The following is a 13017-nucleotide window of genomic DNA, read 5'->3' as shown; positions in this document are numbered from 1 at the left end:
ATCATTAATTTTTTATACTTTTTTTTTTGAAGATGCTCAATTTCAAATTAATACAGGATATTGTATCATCCTTCCAAACCAGTTTTTGTGTCCCTCTTTTATCCAATACCCAACAAACAGAAAACACACACAGTCCTTGCTTTTGTTTGCTACTGATATCTGCATGTAGTCACTAAGAAAGTTTATTTTTTTCTGTCTGATTAATTTTTAAAGTTTGTCTATAGCATAAAGTACTAAGATATTCTGTTTAAAATTGTGATTTGCGAATAGATCCTGAAACAGGACAGAAACTGAAAGAAACTGAAAGAAACACTGACCTTTAAACATTACTAATTCAAAAGATGTATTCAAGGGCTTCTCTTATCCTATCACTACTACCAAAAAGATCCAAATCAAGTATATAATAACATCACAGCATTAAGGCTTGGAGCACAAAAAAAGTCTTGGCAAGCAATAGCTCAGACATACTTTATTTATTGCAACCATGAAGCCTATTACAGACATCTTTGTTTACCTCATCACAATTAAACATTCATGAGGAAATATTGTGGAAAAATACATTTCTGGTCTCATAGCTAATTAGCATAATTTAAGAGTACCCCATAGTTAAGCTGCCCAACCACTCTCTCAAGGAAAGTGGGGAACTGAATCGAAATTACAAGTGCTCTCCTCCCCTTCAGCTGTGCATTTTCAAAACCAGGATTTCAGTTTTGCTAACCTACCCATGTCTGACTGATCTGACTTAACAAAGAGTACAGACATACAGGAATAAACTTGTAAAGTGTGTTTTGTTTAGCTTGCCTCATAGTGATCACTAAACTTCAATACTGCCTATGCCATCACACATGATCTGGATTTCAGTCTAGAACAATCACTGTAAAAAAAAAAACTAAAGGGACACATGAAAAATAATGAAAACTTGCTATTCACAACAAAATCAGTATTTTCAGAAAATCAAGGAATACGGACACCAAATACAAAATCTGTATCTTCCTATAGTCACATACATCTTTAGACTGCTATTATAATATTCTAATAGATTGTTTTTCCATGCAAGGTTATAAAAATATGGTTTATTAGGCTATCGCTACCATAAACTTACAATTGTTCCTTGAGTTTAATTTATATCTAGCTATCAAAATGCATTACTACATTCCAGTCACTTCTTTTTTTCCCTGCAAATTTACATACCCCCCCATTTTAAAGTAATCGAAGGTATATCTAGCCAGTATTCAAACCAATAGCTCTGTATTTTCTACTATAGCTCCTTTTTTTTTTTTTTTAATTATTTTCTAAGGTCATAATGTGTATGGAGGTAATTGCCAATGGTGAAATCTCCGCTTACCTTATAAACCACCTTATTAAAAATTAATTGTAATTAGACATTGAAACCCAAGAAAATTATTATTCCTTCTTCCATACTCCTACATCTTGTGCACGACGGTGGCTGTGACCCTCAAGACAAAGGCTTATCTTAGAAAGCTAATGTGTAATCAGTTCCCCAGGCACGGCAACAGCTCGGGGTGAGGGTCCAAGACTGGGACGGAACTTAATAAAGAAATCCTGAGCCCCTCGGTGTATTCATGGCAGGCTCGACCCCAGCGCCCAAATCCCCACGGCCGCATCGCTGAATTTCCATAGGACCTATGGCATCCCACGGACTGGATTCCAGCCTAGAACAAGCCGTGAAAAGTAACCAAAGGGACACAGGAAAAAAGAAAACAGCGGAAACTCATTACTCGCAACGAAACCTGTGCTCTCGGAAAACCAAACGGCGAACTCGAAGAGCGCCACATTGCTGAACTGAATCTATTTATTTATTTATTTTTAAGAATTACACGCGAACACTTCCCCCCCCCCCGCCCCCAAGCCCATTTTAGCGGTGGATGCCAGGACACCGCCACCCCCGCACTGGGGGTGTTTCCCGGGTGCGGGGACTGCCCCGGGGCGCCTCTCCCGCGGCTCGGGGGTGGCGGGGAGGAAGCGAAACCCCTGCCGCATCCCTGTCAAGGACTCTACCCAGGGGCAGAAGAGAAGGAGCCGCACCATCCCCGGCTCGGAGCGTGTCCCCATCCCCGCACCCTGCGAGGGGAGGCGGGGGCAGCTCCGGCCAGGCCCGCCCCTCGGCGCGGCGGAGGCGGAGCCGGGCGGGCGTTCGTGGCCCGGCCGCTTCCTGGTCACCGCTGGAGGAGGAGGAGGCGGCAGGAGCCGGCTGCGGGGGTCCTGCTGCCGCCATGGCCTCGCTCTTCAAGAAGAAGACCGTGGACGGTGAGTGGGTGCCCCGGGGGAGGCCCCGCGGCCCCCCGGGCAGCGGCCGCCCCCCATCCCCATCCCGGACCCTCGCACGGCCCCGGGCGCGGGGCTGGTCCCGGCCGGGGCTCAGGGGCAGCGGGAGCCCCGCGGGGGTCGCGGCTTTGAGCCCCGCGTCCCGCGAAACTCGCAGGGAGAGGAGGAGGAAGAGGAAGATGATAAGGAGGAGGAGGACTAGGAGGCCACGGCCCGCCCGCGGTGACTCACCGGCGGCGCTCGGGGAGAGTCCCCGGGCCGGGCCGGCCCTGGCACGGCGGGGAGGGGGGTTCTGAGGCATCGGGAGGGCTGGGAGCGGGGCCCCGGCGATCCCTGGCTGTGGGTGAGGGAGGAGAAGCGAGGGAACAGAGCAGGCCCGCCGGGAGTTGCCGGGGCCCGGGAGGGAGCGGGACGCGGCGCCGCGGGGAGGGGTCCAGGCTCGGGCGCCGGGAGCCGCCACCGCTTGGCCCTGGGGGTCTGGAAACAAGTTGGTGGTGATGTCTTTGTAGCCAGAACGCTAAAACTTGAGCGGAAATAACGATCTCCAATATAACGCCAGAAAAGGTCACTTAGGTGCCAGCAAGTCCTGCGGGCCACCCTCAGCACTCCAAGTGGCTGTGCCCCCGGTCCGGCTTGTCTGGCATGTTGGGTGCCCTGGGTCACCTCTGCTGGTCGGCGTTTGAAAAGGGCTCGCCACAAACAACGCTGTGCATCAGCCAATTGTGTGTCACCGAGGGAGAACACGTAGGGCTCCCACTTGTCTCTTCCCATCTTTGGTGCGACACCTGAGGAGGGAGGGAGGGAGGGAAGGGGGAGTTGGCTCTAAGCTTCCATGGCCAAGGCAGATCGTAGGAGGGGGGAGACAGCACTAAGCTGCTGTGACCAAGGCCGATTGCAGAAACCGGGTCAAGCCCTTCCTGGATGTCTCTTGTCCAACCTGTTTTAAGGAATGGAGGTGCTTCCTCCTTGCCTTGGTGTGCAGGACACACAGGAATGCCTGTTGGCAAAAGACTGGCTTGGGAACACCCCGTCATCTTCTGTCTGCTCAAGCAAAGCTGGGAATTTGCTTCAGTTATCAGAGAGAAACAACAGCCAAGTTCCCACCTTGGCCTTTACTTCTATAAACAAGTGTAAGGGCCTGTAGATGCAGATAGTGGTTGTTTTCAGTTTATTGCTATCCCTAGTTTGAACCACTCTGTGAGACTAGAAACCATGGACATAAACATCATGCTCATCCTCACTGTCTCCTGACTTAAGTACAGTTCTTGTTTCTTACCATCATGAAGTTCCTACCTCTCAAGCTTTCTACACTAAGGGATTTTATTTTTTTTAGTAGTTAATGTCGTTAGAAAAGCCAATCTGGTATGTAGCTATTAAGCTTTTTCTTTAATTTTTGCAAGTGCAGCTGTGCTAGCGATATACATTTATCTGCCTTCAAAATTACTTGCCTGTAGCATTGTTTCCAGAGTGATTTCCACTGCTGCTTTGTCAGTGGGAAGAACAGTGTTATATTCCATGTCATCTTTTAGTTCTTCGTTATTGTCTATTAAAAAGTCTACATCTCCTAAAGATGCATTTTGTGTAGCACTCAGAGTAGTAGTAGCACTGTAAAAATAGCTGTCTTTTTCACAGAATTTGTTTGCAATAGGTATTTATTTGCCCAAGAGCAATTGGTTGGAGGAGGCAGTGTGTATTCTGTCTTTAAAATGCTACTGAAGGTTTGGTTTGGTTTTTTCTGATTCAGACCTATTAATGTTGAAATAATTTCAGCAATGGATGTTTTACAGTATTTCTGAATGTGGGAATGAAGAATGTGAACGCTTCTTTCTGTTCATAGGAAAATTGCCCAAGCCTTAAAACATGAAAAGGGTGGCCTGTGGTTCTAGAATCAGTCCTTCCTGCCTTCATCTCTGTTATTAACTCTACCTGTATGTATTTGCTTTTCAAGTGCTTCAGACTTTGTAAGTAAAATACTGGTGCCCTACCATGATGTTTCTTCTGTGGATTAGAAAAAAGAGCTCTAAACAAAGTTTGTGTGACAGTCCGCTCCTCTCCAACTCTCACCCAAAGTTATGTAGTGTTGTGTAGACACACACATCAAGAGGAGAGGAATCTCTCTCTTAAGTGCACTGACTTCTTTCCTCCATAAAGGTCAGAGGATGCTGAGTCAGACGCAGACCTACCTCTCTGCCTTTGCCCAGGTGAATCACACCCAAGTAGACATTGTAAATTCTAAGAGAATTACAATGAGTTAGTGTTGAACTTACAGAAAAGAGTCTGTACCGAACTCTTCCTGTGGGGTTGAGATTCTTGTTGTGGTTATGGTGCAAAGAAGCATCCCAAGTAAATTAGCTTGCTTTATTTATTTATTTATCTTACAGGATATGGCCTATGCTGCTGAAACACAGCCATGTTGTATCCCTAAAATTGTATTTTGGCAATGTTTCATGTATCTGAAATGCTGACAGTTCTTTGCTAGCTGACAGTTCATTCTGAACAGAGAGAGGCTGTCAAAGATGCTGCATGTCTGCAGGGTGCTTAGCAGATGTTTATGTGGTATTGAAAACTTTTCCCTGTCAATATTTTCTTTCCAGATATAATAAAGGAGCAAAATCGAGAGTTAAGAGGTACACAGAGGGCTATAACCAGAGACAGAGCAGCACTTGAGAAACAGGAAAAACAACTGGTAAGTAGGGCAGGGAACTTTATTTTGCCCTTGAAAACAAGCACACACACATGATATAACAGAAAACTTGTGAAGTGTAAAGATACAACTCAGCGTATAGTACTGCAGTAGCAAAAAACTTGTCTTCCCCCTTTCATTTTTCAGTCAGTAATTTTTTTTCCAACGTAATTTTTATATTAGAAAATGATTCTCGGTCTTTGACACAGGATAATCCTGAAACAATGTGTTTAGATAAAATAACCACATTGGTTTTTCCTGCAGTTCTTGACATTTTCTGTCCTTCAGAAGGCTTTTTCTAAAAGGCTTGTAAACTGGTGGTCTTGTGGTGGAAACACCAAGTGTCAGTGTTATCACATGTTACCAAGACTGGGAGAGAGTACTTGAAAAACCATAGGATATTGTGAATACCCCATAGGGTGATTATTTTCATTCCTATAGAACTTCCCTAAAATTAGCTAATAATGGTAAAACTATTTGCCCAAATTAAGATCTATTTAAAACTTACTGTGTGTGAGCTTTCAAGTATCAATCATGAATGAATGCTGCACCTGTGTGGCAGTATAATTGGATAAATGGATGTGACAGATGGTGGGGTTTGATGCATGAAGACTGTGGGAAAAGCTGTGCGAATCCAGCCAGTTTCAGGAGCTATTGAGGAGATGTTTCATGGCAGCAGGTTGTGTGACTACCGAGAGCTGGGAATAATAGACTGAAAGAGAGAAGAGAAGTTGTTTCTGGAAGCCTTGACCATTTAAGATATAATAGGTTGCTCATTGATAAGGAATTTTTTGGTATGAAATATTCTGACTCTGGAAATTGCCTAAATGTTCATGAATACTCAGGACGAAGTTTTGGTTATTACAGTAAATTGTTTCAGAAATGTTGGGTTTCTGAGGAGGAGAGGAAGAAAGGAGCAGCAAAATATGTCTTTGAAAAAGTTAAAAGTTTGCTGTTGGAATGAGAGGATCAATGTACAATAAATATTAATTTTCAGTGTCAGATCAGGTGAAAGACCAAGGGCTTGACAGTCAATCTTAGGACATTTAATTTTGTGCTTCCTTCAGAAAGACTTTTTTCCCCTTATCTTTGAGGTACTACTCTGACAAAACCCAATTATATTAATTCTAAGTATAGAAATACCTCAAAGGATGCAGACAGTTCTGTTTCAGTTCAGTAACCTCATATGACTATATGAATTTTGATTATTGTTTTTTTCCACAAGAACATAACTGACTTCAATAAGCTTGCCCCCAACCTCTCAAAACCAAATAATGTACCCAAAATGTACCCAAATACTTTTTAATTAAGAATAAAAATCATCCATGTATGATTTCTGCAGCTGGATTATCTGCAGTGACTTAGCAATGGTTGGTCTAGGTTTGTATTTCACTTTGAAAAATCAAATTATAAATGCTATGTAAGTCTTCAGTTTAGTGAGAAAATTCCTGATTTCAAACCTTGGCTGTTAAAATTAGGGGGTAGAAACCAGTGTTTGCTATTGTGCAAACTAATCCCTCCTGCCCTTTAGGTATGAAAAAAATGATAATATTCTGGGCATGTTATAGAAATTCGGTTTTGTGGCCTCTGTGAGATATTTTAGGGTAGCTTTACTTCTGTTACAGGCCTCTAATGTTTGAGCAGTCTCATGCTTCTTATTTGCCAGTCTTTACTTTCTGGGATTAAAAATACTGTGTTTGACACTCCCTTTAGAAATTAGGAATTTACAGAGAAGATTTTGTGCCAGTGCCATCTCTGTAGTAAACTAACAGTGATCTTTCCTAGTAGTCAAGGTGATGCAGTGGCTCAGTTTACACTTGACTTTAAATGTGACTGTTTTACAAGTCCTGGTGACTAATATTTATAATTTCATATCCATATTTCCTCATAAATTCAATTTTCTGGATTATCAGTGCACATAAAGTGAAGCAACTGCGTTCCAGTAGTGGGCATGTTCTCCTGAAGGATCACAGGAGAAAGCTGGTCTTTTAAAGGCTGCTTGTACTTAATGGTAAAAATCAAAATGCTTGAATGGCTGTATACAAAAAAACTGAGCTAATATGGCAAAACCTCCTTAAAAGGACTGTAAAGGCAAAAGCAGTTACAAAGTTTACATTATCGAGTCACAAATCAGAAGGCATACTTTGAAGAATCCCAGCTGACATTTGTGCCAGACTTTTTCCTGGTACCTCTGGGCTAAATAGCTTATTGTTTCTCTTTGAACTGGCAGATTGGGGTTTGGGGTTTTGTTTGTTTTGGTTTTATTTGTAAGCCAGAAGTGTCTTTCTTATGGGATAAGCACATGTTGTATACAAATTATACCACTTTTCTTGTGTTTTAATTTAAGACCATCTCAATGAGGAGGGTAAGCAGCCTATAATTATTGCTCATCTAACTTTATCTACTTCTTCCCCAAAAAAGGTTTTGAGGTTCTTTCAAGGCTGCAAAAGTGTTTCTTACATGAGCAGTGTGATTTGATTGCCTGTGAATGCAAGAAATCAAAGATGATTAGAGACATGGCACTAGTAGTTGACTGACCATAAGTGTTTCTTCTATCCAGATATGGATGTGCACATATAAGTGGATATGACATCATGCAGAAGTGGAAGTCTATAATTCACTATAATTCAGTTCTGTTGTGGTTTTTTTTTTTCTTGTGCTCAAATCATACCAGCATTACATTCATTCTGATAAATACCCTTGGTAGAAAAGCAAGGAACTATTTATATAACTTTAAATGTCATGAAAAGATTTAAGGGACAGCTCACTTTCGGAATTTCATTGTTAGTGTTAAGGCTTAATTATAGTCTTCGAATGAAAATCCTGTAGAAGTGATCTTACACCTTTTTTTAACAGGAACTGGAAATAAAGAAAATGGCTAAGACTGGTAACAAAGAAGCCTGTAAAGTGCTGGCAAAACAGCTTGTGCAGCTGAGGAAGCAGAAGAATCGGACATATGCTGTCAGCTCTAAAGTCACTTCTATGTCGACTCAAACGAAGGTCATGAACTCTCAGATGAAGATGGCAGGAGCTATGTCAACTACAGCCAAAGTAAGGCATTACAAGACATTCTTTCACATTAAAATGCAGCACATGGTTGCAAAAATTAAGTTGTGTTGCTTTGTTTAAGATAATTGAAAGGGTAGAACTTACTGCCTACTGCCCCAAATGGTCTTGAGGATTCAGTAGAGAAATGTAATTTTATTTATAGTGTTGAATTTCTGTTTAGTCAGTCCAGCCACTTACCACCTATCCAAGCATATTTTCTTGGGTTAGATGTCTGTCAAATGTTTACATGGTAAAAATAAACTAATGCCAGTGAAAGAACTCTTTTAGTACATAAAAAACCCCACCAAACCATGCTGCTACAATGTCTTGCCTGCTTGTATTGTCACAAGCAGTTTTTATTGGGGAAAAAGTAGGGCATGCTTCATCTAGAAATCAAGGCAGTGTGTCACAATAGCTTTATGGCTTGGGCAAGAAGTAGGTTATTGCTTTGGATCTTAAGTTCCTAAAGAAATCTAATCTGGAGTTCTCTATCATTCTCTCTGTGCTCTCTAAGGAAATAGTATTGCATTAAGTTTTCTCACAGATCTCATCTCATAAAGGAGCGTGAAAAATCTCAGTTATCTGAGTTGGTTGTGAACTTTTCCCTGTTTCCCTGAATTGATAAAGAGGGACTTTGCTTTTGACAAGGAGGATTGTTCAGCCTGAGGTGTAGGAAGCAGAATTAGAGTTCAGCAGTGTAGAACAAAGTTGTGCTTTTATCCCAGTCCAAGTTAAATCCAGTGAGGTGCCAGTTAAACACAGCAATGCCAATCCCAGCCCTTCAGTGGTACAAAGTCATGGCTCTGTAGCAAAGTTACACAGGGGACTTGTCTGACTGATCAGGTTCAACAGCTGACACAGTATTCCTGCAGCAGTGTTCTTGTGAACAAGTTGGCCCTGCTTTTTAATTATTACATGGTTGGCTTGTTTTTATCTATGATATCTCTTGAATTAAGTTTCTCCAAACCAAAGTGTCACTAGATTACTTATCAAGTCAGTAGAAAAAAAAAAAAAAAAACACAAAAATATTAAATAAGTTACCCAGCATCCAGCAAAATTATGTTTTTTGAAACACAGCAGGTACACAAACTAGTTTGTGTAACGATATTGGAGAGGAAGGCCTTAATTCTTTTGGTCACTTTTAAAGCCTTATCAACTGAGAAGCTCAAAGAATTGTTTATCCAATAAAACCACCAGTGAGAGATACATGAGATAATTGTCTCAACAACAAGGCAAATATATGAATGCAAAGATTTCAAAGTATTTTCAGTATACTTTTTAGCATGGATGGCACTAACTTTGGACATAGTACTAAGTTCATTTAAGTTGCCTGTTTCTTTTAATCATGCATCCGACCCTTATTTTCTGAAGATATATAAACTCTGTATCAGTGCAGATATTTTTGATGTCCTCTAGTGGTGGGTCAAAGGAATGTACCTTTCTGAATTAGAACCTGCAGCCATTTACTTCTTTAAAGTGTGTAGCCTTCAGGTTAGTAAATATTCTCCTGTTCTTTTCATTCAGATCGGGGATTTTTAACTCATATAAGGCCAGGAGGGGGTCATGGTACAAGAAAGATGCAGACATTTAAAAGTATATCTATTAGGGTAGTTGGTGGCAATATTTCTTACTACGTGCAGACTGTACTATTGATCTGTCATGTATCTACAGTTCTCATGGGATGTAAAGAGACAGGAAAAGAGAAATTCGAAGTGATTTTGTTAGAAAACTCTTATTCCTTCTAAATGAATATATTGGTATTTCACAATGTCTCGTTGTATGATTAAGAGTTTTTTCCATATCAATAGACAATGCAAGCAGTTAATAAGAAAATGGATCCACAAAAGACACTACAAACTATGCAGAATTTCCAGAAGGAGAACATGAAGATGGAAATGACTGAAGAAATGAGTAAGTTCTGCACTGTAGGGAACAGGTAGCTGCTCTTAGAAGGGTATAGCCAGTCTGGAAATACTGATGCTTGAAGTTTTATTTCTAAAGCTAATGAGACTGACAGCAAAAGTGAGGAGCAAACAAAATAATGGATTTCTGAACAGTGAGACTGAGTCTCAGGATTTTTAAAAGCTCTAGGTATTAAATCTAGGATCCGTTCCTTCCCACCTTCCTGCAAAACATTCACCATACTTTTAGAAAGAATATAGTGGAAGGGAAGAGGGTTTGAAACCAGGTCAAAACATTGTTTGAATAACTGGTGGGGGGATTCTATAGCTGATAGTGCTGCACATGCTTTTTTTTCTGTGACTGGACACTTCATTTAGATATTATTGATAATCTCAGCCTCACCTACACAGGGGTATGGTTTGGTTTTGTCTCCTATTTTTTATTTTAAGCCACAAGACAACTTCCTGGGGAAGCAGCAGGTTTCTTGTTCCTGAGTGCATGTGTCCACTGTCAACTAAATGATACCAAACTTCCTGGTGTTGCTGGCAGAGTCTCCTCCCTGTCCTAATCCTTGCCACTGTGTTGGTCATACTAAGTGGTGTGGACTCAAACCAGTACTGTTGACCAAGATGTGAATACCTCAACATCACAGAAAAGTTATCTGAGTAGTTAAAAACTTTACAACTTGGAGGAAGAAGAGGAAAAGGATGCTTTTCAAAAATGTTAAAATCCAGTGTGTGTGTGGGGGGGGGTCGGATATACAGCAGCCAAACTATTTTGGTGGAACTAAGTATTTTTATCAATGCCTTACCCTGTTGTTTCCCTGGCTGTGCTCACAGGCTTTGTAAGGCAGAGGTAAGAGAGCTTCTCCTGCTTCCTGTTGGTGTCTTACAGCAGTGCTGTTAGTACTGGGAGTGGTACTACCAGTGGTATTGCTACTATGCAGTGGTAGTGCTGTGTTCTAGGAGGGCAGAAAGATGGTACTAGGTTATATTAGTTATATTTTTCTTAATGTGGTTTTTTTTTTCTTCTAAGTTAATGATACTCTGGATGATATTTTTGATGCTTCTGATGAAGAGGAAGAAAGCCAAGATATTGTTAATCAAGTGCTTGATGAGATTGGAATTGAAATCTCTGGCAAGGTATGGCTATTTTTACTCAGTTGATGTGGTTTTTAAATAGTCTATTCTAGCAGCCTTTACTTTACAGTTTTATTCTAAAAGTCAGCTTGTCATAAAATGTATTAATATTCTGGCTAAAGAAAACTTCTGTCTTCTTCTAGATGGCCAAAGCTCCCTCAGCTGCCAGAGGTTTACCATCTGCATCAACATCAAAAGCTGCCACCATATCAGATGAAGAGATTGAACGACAACTCAAAGCTTTGGGAGTGGATTAGCTTGATGGCAATTTAGAGTCTGCCTTCTAATTATTCAGCTGTAGACAGATGTACAAAGTGCAAATACTCTTTCAGTGCAACTGATTTCTAGGAAAACTCTGAAGCTTCAGAAATGACAACTTGAAGTTGGTACTGGAGGAAGGAGAAGGGGAGAATGTATTAAATCAGTTTACAGAGAGAAGTACCTTTGGTATGTTCATTGCATGGACTCTGACTCTGGATCAACCAGGGGTGTAGTTCTAATGATAAATTCATTTATACCCCATCCATATCTATTCTCCGAATTCAAAGTTTTCTTCTATCTCAGTTCCTGATATCTCTCTAGAACTGGCTGTTCTGTGGCTGGTGATGCCACCTCCTAGGACAGCACCTATGTTAGATTTATCATTTTTACAAAACTATGCCTATAGAAACATTCTTTGTCATTTTAGCACAAATGAAAGTTCACCTTTGCTCTTTGTTAGAAACTATTTTTTCCATGAGAAGTAACCTTGAAAGTCTAGCAAATTTAAGCAGAAGGAAAAAGCATTTTATATAATTCTTTCAAATTCCTGTAGCAACTTTTGAGTTGATTAAATAATAACTGGTTATTCTTCTTACTGGAAGGCAAGGATATGCTCCTTGTGCAGTTAATTTTTCTGGAAGAGGATTTAAGTTTGTTAGTGAACTTTGTTGCATGAAAGGCACTGATTGAACTCCATTGTACTGTAACATAGCTGGTTTCAACAGAATTGCTGTGCCTTTATGTATATAAATCTTGTACCTTGGTGATTTTCTTTCAGAATGAGTTTTTGAGAGGTGAGTAAACTTGTAATTAAGATGGTTTCACAAAATACTATGGTGAGACCTCTCTGTGCACCTGATGGGACTCAGTGCTGAAGCTGAGAAATGCACTTGTTCAAAAATGCAACTTGTGCACTTGAAGCAACATTTGTATATATTTTACAGTATTTCTTAATGGAAGATAACTGTGCATAACTGTATTGTTTGCTAAGAAGCAATTGATCACATTGATAAGCTAAATTAAGTTTTAGTTTTGAGAACACTTTTGGATCATAAATGATAATTCCTTGTCTAAACACTATAATAAAAGTGTTCTGGTTCCGTGAAGGTTTTTCTATGGTCTCTGAACTGCATCAGCATGATTCTAGCTTTAAGTGGAATATGCACTGGGCTAATGAAATAAGAACTGTTGATACTTGAAATAGATGACAAAGCCTGAGTATGCAGTTCCCAGTTTTGACTTCCCAGATATTCCTGAGCCCTGACTCTGCTGGAGATTATTTGCCCCTCAGTTGTGCTGATTTAAAGGGTTTGGCTTTAAAAAGAGAAAAGCAAAATACCTCCTAGTAGCAAAACCAGGATAATTGTGGGGGGACAAACTTCAGATAGAGACTTTGCTGCTAGAGAAACTGTAGCAGGAAACCTCAGTGAATCGACTGTTGTCACACCATCTGCTGTTTAGGATTGACGTCAGCAGAGAAAGTAAATTCATGGGAGAGCCTTCTTTGGGTTTTGGGCATGGAAATGCAGGTGTTCTTGCTCTTTCAAGGAAATGATGGACAAACTCTGAATTTGTCAGGTAGTGGGTAGGAATGTGGGTAGGAATGTGTAAGTTAATATATTTCATATATCCAATACAAGGTGAATTTTTTTACAAGTTATTTTGTAAAAATCTAATAAAATGCTTTTTATTCCACAA

At 40.7% G+C, this 13017-nt stretch overlaps 1 protein-coding gene across 1 annotated transcript; it reads left to right on the top strand.

Annotated features, from left to right (window-relative positions):
• The first annotated feature begins 2128 nt into the window (after positions 1-2128).
• On the top strand, positions 2129-13017 carry CHMP2B (charged multivesicular body protein 2B). Its single transcript, XM_050333349.1, has 6 exons — positions 2129-2268; positions 4881-4972; positions 7826-8020; positions 9826-9928; positions 10955-11061; positions 11202-13017. The coding sequence occupies exons 1-6, from the start codon at positions 2235-2237 to the stop codon at positions 11313-11315; spliced, it is 645 nt and encodes a 214-aa protein (XP_050189306.1). The 5' UTR covers positions 2129-2234; the 3' UTR covers positions 11316-13017.

This window comes from Myiozetetes cayanensis, unplaced genomic scaffold (assembly GCF_022539395.1).
Source record: "Myiozetetes cayanensis isolate MyiCay16 unplaced genomic scaffold, myiCay2020 scf5-8, whole genome shotgun sequence".
Lineage (NCBI taxonomy): Eukaryota > Metazoa > Chordata > Aves > Passeriformes > Tyrannidae > Myiozetetes > Myiozetetes cayanensis.
This window is presented reverse-complemented; position numbering and strand designations above follow the sequence as displayed.

What these genes read in the sequence shown, in the direction of transcription:
- CHMP2B (XM_050333349.1), top strand. Translation starts at nt 2,235, where the DNA reads ATGGCCTCGCTCTTCAAGAAGAAGACCGTGGACG. An exon ending in AGAAACAGGAAAAACAACTG is followed by an intron (nt 4,973 to 7,825) that starts GTAAGTAGGGCA and finishes TTTTTTTAACAG; the next exon opens with GAACTGGAAATAAAGAAAAT. An exon ending in GGAAATGACTGAAGAAATGA is followed by an intron (nt 9,929 to 10,954) that starts GTAAGTTCTGCA and finishes TTTTCTTCTAAG; the next exon opens with TTAATGATACTCTGGATGAT.